Raw genomic sequence first — 17,884 nt, forward strand, 5'->3', positions numbered from 1 at the left:
TGATTAACACCTTTCCTAAAGCATTTTTGTTTAGCATCTGGTATGGATTATTAGAAGGAAGACCATAAAACGGAGTAACCTGTACCAGCTGAAGGCTTTCTAAATGTATCTTAAATGCAGCAGGTGGTTTTGTTCTCATAGTCTAGTGGCATGGCACATGTTGAGAATTTACTGTTTTAAACTAACACCTGGTTTACCTCCACCTGCATGGATTGTCTCAGGCAGATGAGCATTTCTTAAGCAATATTAAGTGTATATAGAAATAACTACATACAGACAAGCCAGCATTACTCCTGTATGCTCCTACTCAGACTCTGTCTTCAGCACAAAGCCAGTTTTTTGTTACCTCCAGCCTGCTGTGCATTAGTGCTGATGGTGAGCCATAATCCTAGGCTGTTTCTGAGGTGTGGCAATGGGGAGTTAGTGTTCAGTTTCAGTAGTTTGCAAGCAGGTGCTTTGCCCCTCTTGAAATCAAAGCACTTATTTTCTAGAAGCAGGCTTCATTAGAGATATAGGCATGTATCATACTCCTAGTTTCCCTGCTAGCAAGAGCTGAAAGGCCATAACTCAGCAGGATGTAGCTATTTTGGAATATGAGCAGAAATTAATATGAAAACCTCCAAACTGCATGGAATACTCTTAGTCTCAACTGCAGTAGTTTCTGTTCAGTGTCTGGAGTCTAGAACCAAACAAAGATTACAAAAATAAGCTTGACTTCCAGCTGAGGAATCTGGCAGCTAAGGACCTCTTGTTCTTGACTTTGAAATGATTAAATAGCTGCTCTCTATATTAGCAGGCAGTGATTAGCAGTGTAATAGGAACAGATTAACAGCACTAATGACCACAGTTGATTGTTAGCTATTAGGAGGGGAATTTATGTAAGCTGTGGTCTGTTTATAGGACACTGGGTATCTTTTAGTGGTTGAAGAGCATCTTCAACTCTATTTCAACTTTCATCTGAGCAGAATTTTGCACACCAATATCACTCTACACTGAACTACAGCATGCCCAGGAGCTCTGCTTCAGAAGTGCTCTTACAATCTGAAATGGAGTCTATAAGCTTTTTTTTTCCTTATGCTTTCATCTTGTTTCCTTGTAGCTGTAACTTCAGTCCCACCTCTTCCCTTTTGTAGCACAGGTAGCATGTTTCTATTTACCATTACAACACCTTCACTCAGCAGTGCTTGCTTACAACCAACCAGCCAAAACAAAATGCATACCTCCTAAAGGCATTCAGAGATTCTGCAGCCAAGAAAATACAAGCTGTCTTTCCATTGCTGAAAACAACAGTATCAGAGCATGAAGTTTAAAGACAAACCGCCTCTAAGGAACTCTGATTCTTAATACTAGTAGATTTTCTTTTCCTTCCTTTCTACCATCCCATTCTACCTTTTTTTGCCTTCATTCTGCACTCCCTGCTTTTTGTGCAAGGAAGACCTTTGTTTATTAAGGAAAGGAGCAGGTATAGATTTGACATAACTGTTCTGTGTTCTGCAGTGATTAATCAGGGAATTCAGTTGATTTTGGTTTAGGTTCAAATCCCTAGAGAAGCCAAGTCTGGGGGAAGCAAAAAGCAAGTGTCTTTTTCACACAGCAATTAGCTCTATTAAACTATCTCTTGCTTTCCCCCGAGGGAAGAATTGCTCTTTTTATTTAAAATTTTGAGCTTTGCATCCTTTCCATCATCTAACAGCAAGTCTAGACTTGCAATGCCACACTAGCCTAGCTCAGGCTCTAGTATGATGGAAAGTAAGGGTAATTCATACTGAAGTGGAACCTTGCCCTCCTATTTAAAGGAAAACAATGTAATAGGCTAATAAGAAATAGCCACCTACTTTAGTTCAGGCAGTTTTTGCACCAAAAGAGAAACAGAATCTGTCATAAAAGCAAACAATACTGGCCATGGTAAATGGACATCTTGGGCAGCCTGCTCAACTACCAAATCAATGAAAATTTTGCTTTCTGCTCATCTGCCCTCGCTTTGGCTTCCAATCCGAAGAGACTCTCTTTTGCAGAGTGAAGCCACTGACTGTGCCAGGTGTCTCAGTTCTTAATGAGGAAGGGGTTAGATTACCATATACAACAGGCTGTGCAAAAGACTAGCCTTGGTGTTCTCATGCCTGGTAACTTTGAGGTGATTACCAATAGTAAAAGAAATCAATGATCAAAGAGTTCTCTCCTCCTCAATAGTATTAATGAAGAGGCTTCTAATTTTAATCCAGATCTCTTAAGAGTTGAGCAAATACAAGCTAGTGCTAGAGTTTGAGCATCTCCCATATAGTTAGTTTTTCAAATGCGAAGTAGTGACCAGGAGGAGAAAAGAGAACTTCCCATGCTAGGAAGCCAGTGATTTGCAGGTTATTTAGTTTTTAAAATTGAGTTGCCTAGCTATGGCATTAGAGAATGATTCTAGAGCTGTCTTGAGAGCGTTGATTGAAATAACCTCATTAAAGCCAAATTATGAATTAAGAGTCAGTATTTCCCTCTGAATACTTGCTCGCTGTCTCAGGAACAGAAGAGACTAACCAGTAATTATTAAGTAAGTTGCAGGCACAGGGGTTGTTTCATACAGATGGAAAGAAAATACACTTAATAAACGGTATTTTGGTATACATTTCATATATGATTTGGAGAGCCGAAATCAGGCAGTCTAATTTTTGATGCAGTACATATGAGTTGTTTCCAATTTGTTAAGTAAAAGGAAGGTGTATTATCAACATTCATATTAAATATCTGCCTTACATGAATCATATCTTTATTAGTCATGGTATCTCATTATTCAGCATGTATACACATCTATACTGCAGTCCAAATGGATCAATTCATAATGGACAGCTACTAGATGAGAGCTTTTTAAAGCAAGTAGAGAAGACTGGATGTTATTTTAGCGCTAATCTCTGTGTCATGGGAAAAAACGTTGCAGAGAATTCAACTTCATTGTAGCTGTAGCCATCTTTACCTCAAATCTTTGTTCACTGGGTGTAACAGTGCTTCAAGCCTGCTGTAGCTTTCTCTAGTGCTCAAACAATAGCCTGAAATATGTTTTGCACCATTTCAGTGCAAGCATGCCTAAAGTACTACCTGTTTTCACTTCAGATCTGTATTGTGGAAGCAGTTCATATGGCAGAAGCGGCACCCAAGAGGCCGGTTTCAGGCCAATTTACACTTGAATTGTTACGTATGGTTTATTGTTCAGACAGTGCCATTACCCATTCAATTCCATCTTTGTAACAGCTACTAGCAGATGCCACAGACATGAAAAATCTGAAGTACTGTAGTTTGTCACTGTGAGAAGAGGCATAATTGCCATTAAGAGCAAACCAAGTTCAGAGATTGAGGTGTTTCCTCTTCCGAAAGAGAAAGCATCTCTACTGTATTAGAAAGTGACCCATACAAAGTTACTGCTTCCTGAGATGTGGCATGGAAAAGTAGGCATTCTCTGCTCAGTTCACAAATAAGAGATCTCTTTAAGCTGAATGAAGTACTGTGGTTTGTATCTGAACACTGCTAGTTGAAGGGCCCACCACAGAGTGCTGGGCTTCAACATCCAAGCAGATCTCTGTAGGGAAGTTTCACTTGTTGATACAATAAACAAAGTACTTTCTGGGCACTGCAGGAAGTGGCATCACAGGATTCAGCCTCAAGTTTATACAGATCTCAGTTGCACTAGATTTACTGTCCCCGACTGAATTGCTCATCAGAACCCAAAACCAGTTTCAATATACGTTTCTTCTTCCCTCTGGTTCCTTTTTTTTCTCCCCAGTCTCACCTGGGGGAAAAGATTAAGCCATCAGTAACTTTTAAGTCACATCGCCTTAAGGAAGCATGAGAAAGATGAGTAGCATAGTTACATGCACTTTCAGAGTCTTGGAAGCCTTTATAGCCTCAGGTTATGACAAGCACAATAAGTGACACAACAATTACCTTACGACTGTCAAGGTCTTTGGGCCTAGACTAGAAACAGAATTGGGTCAGTTGTTTTTACTAGTCAAAGCTAGAGATGCTTCACAGTAAGGGATGGGTCTTTCCTGGCCAACAAATCTACTGGTTGCTTTCATTTTGGGATATCTGACCAACAGCATTAAATACAGAGAGCATTAAATACATACACTGATTGAAGACATGTTTCTAAAGATAGAGACAGTACTCATCTTGCCTAAATAGTTTTGTAAGAAGCAGCTTTAGCCCTAAAAAATGTTATCTGATGCCTTATTTCATGTGATTGATAGGCTGAGCTGGAAGAATGAATTTATGCTGAAGACTTTGGCACATATTGCCTTACTACAAGAAAAGGAAAGTTGAGCAGAGGAGCAACATCTGGTCTGGCACTATCTTCCTGCCTCATGGCTTAAGCTGTGACTGAGCAGCAACAGCATAGGAAACAAGTTAGCTTTCTGCAGCAGTTGTGTTCTAGCTGCAGCTATACATAATCAGGCAGCAGTAAACCTTGCAGTCTGGTTGCAGCAGAGAAACAAGTCACACAAGCTTTGGTTTGATTGTGTAGTTACAATTTATTGTATCCTATGTCCTTAGGAATGACAGCTAAAGTTTCCCACTTATGATCAGGCTCAGATTCATAAGTGTGGAGGCTTTATGACTGCCATTGCATTTGAGAACATGTGCAAAAACTGATCCAGTGCCTCCTGTACTATGTTTGCTTTAGCCACATATACTTTATAAACCAGTTAATGCCAGACTACTCATTTTCATTAAAAACAACCTATACTGTGTGGTCCAGGGCTAGGAACAGGAAATTCACTTCTGTATTTGCCAAACAGATGTTAAGCTCCAGTTCTTATTGTGACAGCTTGAATGGAAACTGAAGTGTTATTTTCCCACACTTGGTTTTTGAAATATCTCCCCCCCCCCCCAAAATATGTAACTGCATGAAAGAGTTCAGTCTGATTGCAGATCAATCCACAAAAGATCACAATGGAGTTCATAGTTGGAGCAGGAAAAGAAGATGGGCTTTTCACAGTGAAAAGTGGATACAGCTGCCTTTTAGAGGCTGAGGCTCTTGAATGTTTTTGCACTTCAGTCACACTCCCAGGAAGATGAAAGTTCTGGCTTTACCTAGTCCTGCAAGATGTGAACACTGCCAGTTGTCAGTTATACTGTAGCCATCTTCATCTGAAAGTAATTTTCCCCAGGATATCAGAAACAATATATTTAAGTTCTCCTTGCTCCCCTCCACTCATGCCTGTGTTCTCCATAGGTCGTGTAGTGTCACAGATTTGTTTGGATACTCCATGCAGTTTAATTTAAACTGGCCGCTTATTCCTGCGTGCTTGAATAGAGGGCCTCAATCTCCTTCTGGAAGAGTTTAACAAGCTCTGCTCGCTTTGCCTTCAGTGTTGGTGTCAAGAGTCCGTTTTCTACAGAGAACATCTCTGTGTGGATGTACAGGTCTTTAACCTATTAAAAGAAAATAATTTAGCACATGACACTTTTATATAATTACTTAGAGGACAATCAGCAGTTCTTCCCAGCTTTCTTAAGCTCCGTGCAAGAACTCACATAGTCTCAGGAACTCCAGTAACTAAAAACTGTTTTCTGATGCAAGTCAAACTCCTTTTGGCTGACAGCAAGAAGATAGGCTGGAACTACAGTACAGCTCCTGCAGCCTATGGTAAACCTCCACTCCATCTCATGGCAATTGCTACTGTTGCCCTGTACAGCCACCTGTCTCTTGGTCAAGAGACAGGCAGCCAGTCAATGTTTCACTGCCTGCTTCAGTTGTCTGGGGCAGCTGTCTCAGGTCCCATACTGGCACAGTCAATAACAGGAATGAAGACTTCGCAGCCATTGCATTAGTAATACAGGTGCTTGTGACAAGCAGGATTTGGAAGTACTCACTTGTTCAAAGGATTTAAGGCCAGCTTCTTTCCCCAGTCTGACCATATCTTCTAAAATAGCTTTCTTCAGTGCCTAGAAGCAACAGAGCAGGAGCAGAGTGGGTAAAGCTGCCATTTTGTAGTTGCAACTCAAGACCATACCCATTGCCCAGTCAGTGAAAACTGAGGTTGGCAAGAATACGTGTAGATACTTCAACATTCAAGATTTCTCATCTTAAGGCCACTACAAGGTCATGTCTGTCTTCTCATTGGAAAAGAAGCAGTGATAGCCCTTGAAACATCAAAAGACACCTATACTTAGTTCCAGTTTTTACTGTAAGGCTGCTTGCATGACTCCTCCAGCATTAAGCCAGTTTAATTTACAAAAAAGGTGGGTAGAATGAAGTCAGAGTAATGCAAGATTGGACTTCAGAATTAAATTCTATCTATAACCGACTAAAAACATAAAGCCACTCACTGGATTTTTGCAGACATCTTCATAGGAACCTTTTATTCCCAGTTTTTCTGCAAATTCTGGAAGCGTCTCAGGATCAGGAACCACTATACCTATTAGAAAAGACTGAAAACAAGTGGAAGTAGTCATGTTGAGACCAAGATAAGGCATCTGAAGTTACTTTGATTGTCTGTGTGAAGTTGATTGTGGACAGTGCCTCTATAACAAGCCACATCTACATGCCCATCCATTTCCAGAGTTTGGAAGGTAGCTACAAGGAGTTTCAAGTCACTTCTGAGTTCTGACAGCAGTAATTGAAGTACTAACGCAGTTTGTTATGTGTGCTGAATGCTCCAGCAATTACTTTTGGCTGGTTTACAGACTTGCCGCTGTTAGCACAGGTGACACCTCTGTGACAAAGGAGTGGAGAAACACCTCTCCTATGAAGAAAGACTGAGAGAGTTGGAGTTGTTCAGCCTGGAGAAGAGAAGGCTCCAGGGAGACCTTATTGCAGCCTTTCAATACTTAAAGGAAGCTTATAAGAAAGATAGGGACAAACTTTTTAGCAGGGCCTGTTGTGATAGGACAAGGGGTAATGGTTTTAAACTAAAAGAGGGTAGATTTAGACTAGATAATAAGGAAGAAATTTTTTACAATGAGGGTGGTGAAACACTGGAACAGGTTGCCCAGAGAGGTGGTAAATGCCCCATCCCTGGGAACATTCAAGGTCAGGCTGGACAGGGCTCTGAGCAACCCGATCTAGTTGAAGATGTCCCTGCTCATTGCAGGGGGGTTGGACTAGGTGACTGTCCTGGTTTCGGTTGGGACAGAGTTAACTCTCTTCTTAGTAGCTTCTTTAAAGGTCCCTTCCAACCCAAACCATTCTATGATTCTAAACTGTACAGAGCTGACCTGACATACTAATCCTCTGCTAGTATGTAATTAGCCTTTACCCAGCTTGCAACCTGATGCCAAGATCTCCTTTTCTTTGGTGTCAGTTGGGAAGGCTATAGGTCTGAAAGGATATTCCTATAAACATGGCACTCTCAGGAACAGGTCTTGTTCAAGGACTCTTGTATACGCATACATCTGTGCCCTGATCTTCCAGAACTCATTGTGGGAGGAATCTTGCAGGATGCCCACTCCTAACATCACTTACCCTCAGGCTTTCCCCATGTACAAAGACCTGGGCTACAGGAGCACTTCTGATATAGACATTTTCTATCTTCTCTGGAGCAATATATTCTCCTTGTGCAAGTTTAAATATATTCTTCTTCCTATCAATGATCTTCAGTGTTCCATTCTAGAAGTTAAAGGTGGAGGCCATTAGTTTCAAGTCTCTGTCTTGCTTCTATAAGAAGTGGAAGATACAACAAAACCAAGCCTATTATGGAAGGCACATGCTAGTCTGGAACTGGTCTTTGCTCTCTACAGAGAGATGGGGCACTTTGTCTAATTTCTCCATTTAGCTCAGGAGATGATTAGAGAGCTTCTTTATTCTTGTCTGACAGTAACCAAGATGCCTTGTTGTTCTTCACAGTGCAATTGACAGTCTTAACTACTGGCCTAGCAGGTGTTATTTGAGATCTTGTAACCTAATTGGTCTTTGGAGCTTTGCCTGGAGTTACTTGGTGAATGATAACAAAATACCGTGTAAGGCTTTTATCTTAGAATTCACTTCTCCAGCTTTTCAGATTACTGTAAACTAGCCAGGAATTCACATCCAAGGATGGTTTGTATTAAGCAATTACTCACTGGCAACCATTTCCCTATGTCTCCAGTGTGGAGCCAGCCATCTTTATCAAGTGCTTCTGCTGTCTTCTCAGGGTCTTTCAGATAACCCTTGAACACATTTGGTCCTTTAATGCAGACCTATAGCAAGCACAGAACATAGTTAGTCACCAAGTCTTATATTTCAGTATTTCCTGACACACACAGGAGATGTTACCTACCTCGCCTTCATTGTTAGAAGAGAAGTAATTCATTTCTTCCACATCATCTAGTTTTATGATATTACAAGCCAGAGGGGCTCCAACATGGCCTAAGAGAAAAAAAAAAAACCCAAGGACAGTTATGTTTTGGGGATTCTGCTAGCAGTTGGCCCTATTTGATCTAAAGCTAGAAAGACTAGGTCTTGAAGTGAGATGCGAGAACTTAGGTGCCCCCTACACATGAAAGACTTCAGTGATAGTACTTAATGGCTCTTTGTTCACTGCTTTAGCAAGAACCAGTACTGTTTAAAGGCGTCTGACACCAAATGCTCAAGAAAGTTATTGTAATGCCATTTTCAGACAGTTAATGCAGGAAAAGTAGCAGCTAAGTCTCAATGCTTAGAGCCATCTATTGGTGTAATCAGCCACACCAACCACATACCACACTTGCCTTCACAGAACCCCTCATAGACGCTGGTATTCGTTTGCATTTCATCCTCATTATGCTCTGCAGTTATTGTGTTCTCAAAGATGGTGACTTGAGCTTGAATTTAGAATAGCAAGGATGTTTTTAATATTGGGTAAGATGAACGCTAAATCTTCAAGGTCAGGTAGTCCTTCAGGAAAATAGTCAAGTATCATGTCTGATGTTTTACTCAAAGAATTATGACTAAAATAAGTTATTTGGGAGCTAAAGATAGTTTCTTAAAGCCATTTGGGAAGTCCTTGTCCAGTTTGCTCAGCTCTGTACAGACACTCCTTTCCTGTACACTGGGACAGGGTCTAAGCTGACCTATGTCACTTTACACAAGAGATCCTCACCTACTTGAGTCAAGAATTACCTATTAAGCATACAGGTGACTTGCTACCAAGAATCACTTTGAGGTTAAGTACCCAGGATTTAACTTTCATTGAACTAAAAGCAGTAGAGCACCTAAGCTTGAGTGCCACTTTCTGTTGACAGCTATGGAAGAGTTTCCAAGTCTCAGCTACCATACCTACTGTCCAGTCTCCAGGCACCGAGAAAGTGCATCCAGCTGAGCATTCAGTCTGGCCATAAGCTTCAAAGATCTGTGTGAGAAAGGATGAATATTCTTTTACACCACAGACTTGATGTTCAAAGAGCTCAATTTCAACTATGCCCGTGCTCAAGTCGTCTTCTTCGGAAGGCAGCCAAGACAATCTTAGCCTTTAAGACTTCTTGGTCTTATTGATGTAATGAGATGTCCTTCAAGTTCACCTATCCAAACCTTGCTTTGGTCACCTCATTCTCTGAGCTCTGTTCTCAAATGTACTACATTGGGAGCTCATTAACTGTCAGGATAAGCCACAAAGCTCAGAGGCAGCTGCCTCACTTTGAGTGCTGCATGTTCCTATTTCTGCTGCTCTATTCCTCTTCCTAGAGCCTACAGGATAGTTTTTTGGTAGTGTATTTTGAAGCCAGCCCTGCAGAATTTTGTTCCTGTTACAGTTAACTCAGATCAAGCAGCCTGTAAATACTGAAGACTGACAGCAATCTCCCCAGGAACAAGCTGGGCTGGACCACAGCTGTATCATTGGTCACTTATTTGGACACAATCAAACAGGTCTTACTTTAAGAAAAAAACCTCAGCTTACCTGACAGCCCAGTGCTGCTCTAAGAAATGTCAGGACAGAGGGAGATATAGGGGCTGCGCCTGTTACCATTATACGCACTCTTCCACCCATGGTTTCCTACAAGTGAAATAGAAGTCATCAGATCCTCCAATACTACACTGCTCAGCTTGCTTACACTTGGAATAACTTACCTGAACTTTTTTGAAGATTAGCTGATCCCAAATGCTGTCATTTCGAATTATGCCCTGTTTTATTTCAGCCGTCTTCATAATCACAGCAAAGTTTAACAGGCAACGTTTCACTGGGCTCTTTGCACCACTTTGTATCTGCAAGGAAAAGTATCAGTGACTCTTGGGTTTAACTCACATCTGTACCTCCAGTTCTTGCTTTGTTAGGAGGCACCATATCTTACTTTGCTGTTCTAGGGTCTGTCTTCACTACTGCCATGGTCTAGGAGATGAACCAAGGGGCAATACTCCTTTGTGTCACTGCTGACATACTTCAGCCATAGCTTTGAGGGATAGGGATCCTTCTAGCTTTGCACTTGCTTCATTTGCATTCCAAAAGTAAACAAACTTTTGGTCTCTGAACACTAACAGACTTAACCCAGTCATGACTGGATACACTGTTCTTATACTCCTGGTCCCAGGACTCTTTCTATCTCCTCAGAAAGGATTTTAAAGAATTTTTCCTGCTAAGGAGTAATTAACTAGTGGTGATGTTATGATGCATTCAATATTAAACTTGTACGCTTACTTAGATATATGAACACGAAGATAATTTAGCTAAAATTGTTCACATACCTTGTCATATATTCTATTGAGCAGTCTTGGTACAACTGGAAATATCGTTGGCTTCAACGTTTTCATGTCATCTGTTAGCAACTTGATGTCTCCTTGGAAGAAGCCTACTTTTGCTCCACAGCTGTAGATCACAGTCTAAAAATTGACCAGACTAAGCTTAGTCAAGGATAATTCCTAGCTTCATTAGCCATAATTATTTGTCTATGGAAAGCAGCATGATTTCGAGTGCCCAGTGGTAAGAAAGTTCTTGTGTGAATAGGTTTTGAGGAAATACAGAAGGCTATCATACCTTTTACTATAATTTGATTTATAGAAGCTCAGATGCCTACATCTGTACATACCTGTACAACTCTCTCAAACATGTGAGCCAAGGGAAGATAGGACATGGTGATATCTGAACTTGTACACTCAACTGTGTTCTAGAGGGGAAAGAAATAGAAGTAGGTTAGCACTCCCTATGCCTGCTTGAGTTAGTTACTCTTAAGTAGAAAGTGAATAAAGTTTGGATCCATTTGAGTACTTTGAAATAGACACTTCAAATGACTGAAGCAACTCAGGCTCATCTATCACCTCTTCAAAATTTGCAGCTGTAACTCAGCCATACTAGATCAAGATTAGTTTTACGTTTTGGCAAGACTTGAAATATAGGGTAGTTTAGTACTCTTGGCATTTAGGACTGACTCATTCTAGAATGACTTCTGCACAGAAGTTCTTGTTCAAGGTTAAACCAACTTTCTTGCAATACTATTGTCCCATTGAAATACGAGCACTTAGGAAAGCATGAGTTTGCTGGGAGTGAATGGTTTGCAGAAAATGCCCACATTAAAGCTAGTTTCACGACTGAGCGACATAGCCTAGAGATCACCATTAGCAGTAGCTTACCTCTGTGCTTCTAAGGAAGGCAGCAGCATTTGCAACAACATTTTGATGTGTCAACATGGCTCCTTTAGGGTTACCTTTGGAAAGATCGAGCAAAGTCAGCTGTGGCTCTGACTGCTTCTGCTGTCAGTTTCCCATGTCTGTCTGGCTCAGTTTGAACTATCTTGGTATTAGGCTCAGTCAGAGTATGCGTTGTCTTAAGAGATCACAAATATGCCTCATCTTGAGCGCTTTCAGCTATAGGTATTATATAAAGGAAATGTATACTTAAACAGCAGAGTAATTAGGAGTAGCATAGAGAATGCTGAAACAAGATGTTTGTCTAGCCCCTGTGGATCAGAATACAGACACAGATAAACAACTAATCTCTTTAACATTAAGACTGTATTTTTCATAGGGTAAGACAACATGAATTTGGCTATTCTTCCCCCCAGCTCTAAGAAGCTTTGTCCTAGTGTACTTGACTTGTAGTGACAATGTCCCAAGTGAAATTGCAGTAGTGGCTTGACACTGTTCTAATTTACTGTTTTACTTCTGTGTTGTTAGCATTTCCTTTTTTGTGCTGGAAAGCTATTTTTTTCAGCACAGGGAGATTGTTTTAGTGAGGAAGCATCACTACATATTCTCTTACCTGTGGTTCCACTGGTAAAACACACGATGCAAAGATCTTCAGGCTTAGGAGGCTAGAGGGAAAAAGCCATGTAAGGTCAACAGAGTAAGGATTATGTTGCTTATCAGTATTTACATACACTTCCTAAAGTGGGATGAACCAGGAATTCTGTTTGGAAACAGCAAGACAAGATACCAAAACAATCCTGCCAGCCTCCTCTACTAACAGCATGGCAAGAGGTCTTTTCTGAGACTAGTTTTGCAAGTTTATAACTGTTCCACAGAGATACTTACAACTGGTTCTTTGATGTTGTTTCTTCCCAGCTCCTGTGTTAGAGAGAAAACGCAGTTTAACAATTGCAACAGAAAAAATGTGCAACAACAGTAGATGAATAGGTAATTGCATTTCAAATGCAACACTTGTTTTTACTTTGCCTCTTGATACTCTGTCTTATTCAGAGAGAGATGTTGGTCTTCCTGAATTTAATACACACGAGTTGGAAAAGCTGACTCCTGGGGTTGTGGAAAGCATGAATTTCAGTGTGTAGAAAGTGATCAGAACTACTTAAGGAATTTGGAAGTCCTGAGTGGAGATATTTCATTTTATTTGATGTAGGCCACATCTCTTATACTTTACATTTATGCATCATATCTGGAAGATTAAGCCTAGTATTGGGATGTCAAAGCAGCCAGTAACTCACACTTACCATTGCAATTAGACTCAACTGCCAGCTTAGAAGCCTGATAAATCCTGTTACAACTGCACCATGAATTAAGCTAAGGAAGTCTTCAGTTTAATGCATACTGACTGTCCACAGCACATGGACACAACTTTAGTCAATGGTTTGAACTCTGCAAGTCCATTTGGCTAGATATATCAAGTTTCAAAACAACTGCTCATCAAGATCTCAGGTACAGGTGTGACAACTGGATAATGCTTACATTAAAGTGTCATTGTTGCCAGAGAAGGTTCAGATGTCTACCTGGCAAGGTATTCCTCTGCAAGATCAAGCAGAAGCCTTTAGTCACCTACCTCAACCTCCTGCAGTGCTAGAATTTCAACTCCCACTTTAGCTCCTCTCTCCTTGAGCTCTTTATCAAAGAGATCCATGAGAATGATAGTCTTCAGACATGGGGTCTTTTCTTGTTCACAGTTCTCAAGCAAGATCTGTGCCTTCGCAGGCTTGTCACAGATCACTATGCTTATGTCAGCTACAGAAAAGAAATTACATTTCAGAAGTCTGTTTAGAAGACATGAGGCTAGTGAGTGACAGCTCAGTAGCACATACATTTAGAACATAGCATTGGTTTGTTCTAAAGCCATTTGCATTTGTTCATAGGATTCAGTGTCTGGCTTACAGTGCTACGAAGGCTCCTCCTACCATGGCCTACTGATTGGGCAAACTTGAGATTCTAGCTATACAAAGTGACGGCAAATGCTGAGGAACTGAAGACAAATATCTTCAGTCACAGTCAAGATAGATAGGCATTTAAACTTGTGGTATTGCCATAAAAGCTCAGAATTGTCCTCACTGATTGTTTAGGTTTAGCCATCTTCCTTAAATCTAAAGAAATTTAGACCTGTTTGTAAGAGGTAGCTAAAATTCTTGAGTTAATGCCTCAGCTTCCCTGCACATGCAAGAGAGTTGTATGCAATTACAAAAGGATTTCCCATTAAGTCAGCAGAGGAATTGGATTTGCTTGAACATGCTGGTTCCCAGTTAGCCTAGTAAGTCACAGCTATGTAGTCCCAAGGCAAGACCTGTTTGCAAGGTTCACCAGCATAACTGTTGAAGTGATTTTGCTTGGCAAATCCTGTTTATAGGTTGGATCCCAGATCGTTGTAACAGCAGTGGATATTTCCGCCCCCCCCCCCATATCTCCCCTAAGACTGGGGGAAGAAAGTTGGAAGGTTTATTCAAGCTTCCTCACCAGTTTCTTCCATGATGGCACACTAGTTGTTGCTTCTGTAGAACAGGCCCTAACCAGATAGATTAAACAGATTTAGGCATATCTTTACCCCTCCCTCCTCCACTCTTTACATCCTACAACTTTAAATCAGAGACACATACCTAGTCTTAATTTGCATGCAAGCCTGTCTGCATTGTCTGATTGTTTGGCAGTGCGGGAGTTCAAGATTGCAAAACCTCAAATAGCAAATAGTTGAGCATTTTGATTGCAGAATGGTCCACAAGATCTAGCAGGTCTTCAGTGGACTTGCACTCAAGACACTAGGAGACTTAGGAAGCCCCCTGGCTGCTTCTAGACATTGAACCATGTCCCCTGCAAAGCAGCTTCATTTACAGAAATTAAGTGTCTATAAAAGTATAAGAGCAGTAAGGTTAAAGCTACTCTGATTTTTGTATCAAATTCCCTTGAACTTCAGCCTTCTCAAAACAAAGCTTCTTAGAGAAATCATTATGAAATAGTGGAAGTCAATATTTACCTTTGTTAACAATATATACAATGGCCTCTGGCCCCAGAGTGTCATAGAGTGGAACAGCAACCATTGAGTAAGTGTAGCAGGCATACTCTGAAATGATCCACTGAAGAGAGAAAACAGTACAGCTAAGGAAAACTAGCAGTTTACAAGACAGGATTACCTACAGATTTCATACAGCTTGACTAGCCCACGCACACATTAGTAGTAGGAGTTGCGTAAGAGCACGTCCGTGACATTCTTACAGTAGTGATGGTTCAAGATCATTGTATTACATGCCTGGCATGGTATGTGCTCAGTCAGTAATAAGGGAACTGGGAAGGGAAAAGCCAGTTGTGATTGATTGTTCCTCATGTGGCCTCAAGCTATTTAAGTACAGACCCCCCCCCTCTCCCCAAGGTGTCAGAATATTCTGGGAAAGAATATTCTATTTGTTGCTTACCTCTGGCCTATTCTGAGCAAAAATGCCAATAAACTGGTTTGATGATGGTTTGCATCCTTTTTGCAGAAGCCCTGATCCCAGGTATTGAGCTCTGTCCAAAACCTGTAAGATAGTTTTCCCCCACTTTAGTGTTACCAGACAGTATCCCAAATTAAATCATCTGTCATGTACAATACTCACCTGTTTGTATGTCAGCCACTGATAAGGTTGGTTGGGTTTTCTGTAGCCTAAACAGCTGCCATTTCCTAATGGAAGAGTTCAGAAAAGCAATTGTAAAGCTCAGGCAACACTAAGTGGGCAATATTTTGAGTCAGACATCCAGCTAACTGCATGGAGCATGGAAGTGCACAGTGTCCATAGTTAAGCACTCTGCCCAAACCAAGATTGTAAGACTGATGGCTTTATCCTTAACAAGCAATACTTCCAAGATCTGGTGATATTTTCCCATTTCACAACCCACGTGAGATTGAAATAGCTTGCAAGCTATCACATATTTCCATGCATGGGACCCCTGAAGTCACATGTGCAGAAATTCATACCTGTTGTAAGCAGGCAGTAATTTTACACTAAAACCCACATCATAAGACAAAGCAGAGGTGTTTCCCCCCAGCTCCCTCTGATGCTTAGTATCTGCTGACTCTTCACTGAACTCTACCATCTTAAGCTTCCTACAGACAAGAGGCAAGGCAAAAGAGCTTGGAATGATTTTATTTACTTGTGATGATAGGCTAGTACTAACTAGCAAATGCAAAGCTTACCAGAAACATGCAGTCCTCTGTGCAAAACTTCATACAAGGTTTTACCATCTTCAAAGTAATAAGAAAGCAGGTTATTATCTGTCAAGAGTGCACCTCTTCTGGCTCCTCCCTAGGAACAGAGCATAGTTATGAAACAGTGCAGAACAGATGCAGTATGTCATTTGTTCCTCAGCCATTCTCCCAAGAATCCCTTTTAAAGCATTTCAATAGCATTGCATTGTTAAGGAAGTCTCATTTTCCTTCCTGATTTTGATCTACTCAGTCATATGCAGAGGAATTTTCTAGATGGCCTAGATTAATATTCGGTTACGGGTTATTAGAGAGACCTTTGCTAAGATTGAGTGCTACCACTTGCCTAGTTATATGAAGTCTAGCACCAGCCTCACAGCTGATGCAAAGCATTTAAAATACAGAAAAAAAGTCAGTGACAGCCAAGGCCATTTGGTAAAAAGCCCACCTCACCCTGTTGGCAAGAGCTGCTGTTTCTTACTCTTAGTGTCTTAAGACTTCTCTTCTCCCCACCATGCTGTTGAGTTGTACACCTGGGAGAGAAGGCTGTGTATATCAGACAGGAGAGTTTCCACCGATACACAGAGTTAGAATGGATCAGTATTAAGATTAAGCTCAAAAATAGTCCATGCCCACAAGCAGAGTAAGTATTACCTCAATTCCTATTGACTGCTTGTTCAAGTCAACAGGAGGCAAAACAGGTTTTGGCCTGCTTATCACCCACAGGAAGATGCCAGCTCCAAATACAATAAGACTAATCAATGCTGGTGTTGGGAGCGGTGAGAACAAGACTTGAAGTATCCAGATCATTGTGCTGGATCAGTGGAGCCAGAGTTGAACCTGAAACAAACAGGAGGTTTAGTAGACATGAGTTAGAAGCACTCACTACCTATGAGCCATGGTTACTTAAGTAGTTTGTTAAGCAATACTACAAATCATTTCAGCAGTTTGCTCCTAAAGAATCTTGGTACAATAATGAAGCATGCTTATGCAATGCTTTAAGCCTCTTTAGAGATCTCAAGTCACCTGCCCCCATAAATCTTAATCCATGCTGCATCCACCTCCACAAAAAGCTGAAGCCTGATAAGTCAGACAAGGAACAGATGTCAATTCTTCCTATTCAGGAGTAAAAATCTGCCTGTGGAAAACCAGTATATAATTTCCCAAATCAAGTATAACCAAAAAATGCCTACAGTTTAGTGATGTGAGTAGTGGAAGTAAGAAAACTCCTCAATATTATAGCTATCCAACAGGAGGGGGTATTGCTAAAATAGTAGGGTTATTGCTAAATTGCATGTTTGTTACACCTACATATATAAGTCTGCAGGACAAGCAGCATCTTCATGATCAGCTGCTTTTACTGGAAAGCAGGGTTTATGCTGGACAAGCATTTCAGATAGTGAAAGTGTGTTCAGCGTGAGATATGGCACAAGTCAAAACTGTGAAAGTTACTTTGCACTAGAAAATGGTGACCTGGAAGTCAATGTGTGCAATGGAAGTCTAGCTGGGAAATACAGAAGCAGTTCTGCTGCTTGCATTCTCCAGAGTCTCTTCCTTCAAGGGCAGGGAAGCAAAAACTGAGAATGCAGGATTTCTTATAAGAGACAGAGACATCTACCTCAGCCTCCTCCCTTCGAAACAAGTACTTTAAACATACTAGAACATTTTAGAGATTAAGATTGAATGGCCAAGACAAATGTAGCACAGGTGACTGCTTTTTGTCTGAATCAACTCCGATCTCACCAACTTACCTCTGCTAGTATCTAAATAGTTATGCAGGACATGACACATCACACTTTGCAACATTAATCACCACACCCTTTCAAATTTCTTCATAGAGAATCAAGGGAACCTGGTCAGTAGATAGCATGTCAGCTAGCAACTGACTAAATCCCTATACAAGAAGATTACCAGGCATTCTGGAGCAATGGCCTCCAGTTACCCTTTAACTATAATTCCAAGAAAGCTGAAGGTATTTTCCAAACAGTTGGTAAATTCAGCCAGACCCCTAAGTCAGAATTTGGGTCTCTGAGCCCCCGCTGACCAGAATTAGATCACCCGTATCTGGTTTATGGTTTTGTAGTTTTCAGTTTCCACTGGCTGTGTTAATCAGCAATCCTAATGTGTTC

General features: G+C 40.9%; 1 protein-coding gene across 2 annotated transcripts; it reads right to left on the minus strand.

The window, feature by feature from the left end:
• Positions 1-5,204: 5,204 nt before the first annotated feature.
• Positions 5,205-16,579, minus strand: ACSL5 (acyl-CoA synthetase long chain family member 5). Of its 2 annotated transcripts, XM_050898699.1 has the most exons (20): positions 16,410-16,579; positions 15,747-15,855; positions 15,169-15,233; positions 14,989-15,090; positions 14,553-14,652; positions 13,140-13,318; positions 12,401-12,433; positions 12,129-12,180; positions 11,501-11,574; positions 10,960-11,037; positions 10,619-10,753; positions 10,007-10,141; positions 9,837-9,932; positions 9,218-9,290; positions 8,241-8,329; positions 8,044-8,160; positions 7,448-7,591; positions 6,313-6,414; positions 5,857-5,928; positions 5,205-5,415 (listed from the first exon to the last, which is right to left on the minus strand). In XM_050898699.1, exons 1-20 carry the CDS (start codon positions 16,563-16,565, stop codon positions 5,275-5,277), a joined length of 2,052 nt encoding a protein of 683 aa, XP_050754656.1. In that variant the 5' UTR covers positions 16,566-16,579; the 3' UTR covers positions 5,205-5,274. The 2 variants fall into 2 exon arrangements, with proteins under 2 accessions (XP_050754656.1, XP_050754657.1); XM_050898700.1 differs by lacking the exon at positions 5,857-5,928.
• Positions 16,580-17,884: the final 1,305 nt, after the last annotated feature.

This window comes from Gymnogyps californianus, chromosome 6 (genome assembly GCF_018139145.2).
Source record: "Gymnogyps californianus isolate 813 chromosome 6, ASM1813914v2, whole genome shotgun sequence".
Classification (NCBI taxonomy): Eukaryota; Metazoa; Chordata; class Aves; order Accipitriformes; family Cathartidae; genus Gymnogyps; species Gymnogyps californianus.

Excerpts from the sequence above, each read along its gene's own strand:
- ACSL5 (XM_050898699.1), bottom strand. The coding sequence starts at position 16,565 with ATGATCTGGATACTTCAAGTCTTGTTCTCACCGCTCCCAACACCAGCA. Across the intron at positions 15,234-15,746 it reads CAGAGGACTGCATGTTTCTG|GAAATGGCAGCTGTTTAGGC; the intron begins GTAAGCTTTGCA and ends CTCTTCCATTAG. Across the intron at positions 12,181-12,400 it reads ACAACATCAAAGAACCAGTT|CCTCCTAAGCCTGAAGATCT; the intron begins GTAAGTATCTCT and ends TTTTCCCTCTAG.